Raw genomic sequence first — 1200 nt, 5'->3', positions numbered from 1 at the left:
ATGACTTTGTCAGATCTGAAGAACAGCATCTTGGAGAAGGTTGGCGTGTTGGGTAGCAAGTGGGTGAAGAAACTATTCTACAAGATTCCCATGGCGGTTGTATCGACCGGTGTTCAGTATGAAACCTTTGCGGTTAAGGCTGATGAAGATATTAGGGTTCTGTTCTACTGTGTACGGAGTTTTCCGGAGATCAGAATCCATGAGTTGTTCACGAAGTTGGAGGTTGGTGTCGATAGTTCTGGGGCATCCGCGCCAGTTCCCTGCCCAGCTGCCGCGGGTGGTGCATCTAGTTCGATGCCTGCGGTCAAACCGTATGTTCCGCCGGTTCAATCACCTTCGTTTGCGGCTGATTTAGACCGAACAGAGGTTGTTGGTTCTATACCTTTGGAGAATGCAGCAATCATTGAGCCTCCGCACGTTGTGGGCACCGGTGGTGGCCTCGTACCTTATATCGAAGACTTTGGTGGACCTGATCAAGTAGAGAATGCAATGCGTGACGAAGAGTCTGACCAGGAGCCTGTTGATATCGATGGTGATAGCGACGATGACAGACGAGGCGATCCACATGCGCAGCATAGGCCAGCAAGTTCTGGTTCTCATCACTACCCTCCACACTTCTCGACACTAAACTTGGAAGCTCTTGGTCAACAGGAAGACAGTGGTAATAGAGTGGGGGGATCTTCTGCAGAATTTCAGATTGGGCAATCATTCCAGAGTAAAGATGAAGCTGTGCTGAGTGTAAAAGACTATAGCATCTGGCGAGGTGTTGAGTACAGAGTCGTCGAATCGGATAATTTGAAGTATCATGGAAAATGCAAGGAATTCGGCAAGGGTTGTACTTGGTTGATTCGTGTAGCGCTTCGTGCACGAAAGGGGACTTGGGAGGTTAGGAGGTACAACGGGCCACACACATGCCTCGCAACTTCTATTTCAAGTGATCACCATCAGCTGGATTACCACGTTATCTGTGCGAGGATTCTTCCTATGGTTAGGGCAGATGCTGCGGTTACGGTAAAGGTACTTCAACAAGCGACAGAAGCTGATTACGGTTTCAGGCCTAGTTATAGGAAGGTTTGGATGGCTAAGCAGAAGGCAGTGGCAGAAATATATGGAGATTGGGAAGAGTCTTATGCGGAGTTGCCACGTTGGATTCTTGGGATCCAGGCGACAATGCCTGGAACAATCACGGTCCTGAAATGA

At 49.0% G+C, this 1200-nt stretch overlaps 1 protein-coding gene across 1 annotated transcript; it reads left to right on the top strand.

Moving 5' to 3' along the window:
- LOC107606433 (uncharacterized) lies at positions 1-1200 on the top strand. The gene has a single exon (XM_016308498.1). It carries the CDS (start codon positions 1-3, stop codon positions 1198-1200), a length of 1200 nt encoding a protein of 399 aa, XP_016163984.1.

The sequence above is a fragment of the Arachis ipaensis genome, chromosome B7 (assembly GCF_059453495.1).
Source record: "Arachis ipaensis isolate K30076 ecotype BB chromosome B7, ASM5945349v1, whole genome shotgun sequence".
NCBI classification, from domain to species: domain Eukaryota; kingdom Viridiplantae; phylum Streptophyta; class Magnoliopsida; order Fabales; family Fabaceae; genus Arachis; species Arachis ipaensis.
Note: the sequence above shows the minus strand (reverse complement) of the source record. Positions and strands in the feature narration are given on the sequence as shown.

What these genes read in the sequence shown, in the direction of transcription:
- LOC107606433 (XM_016308498.1), top strand. Translation starts at nt 1, where the DNA reads ATGACTTTGTCAGATCTGAAGAACAGCATCTTGGAGAAGGTTGGCGTG.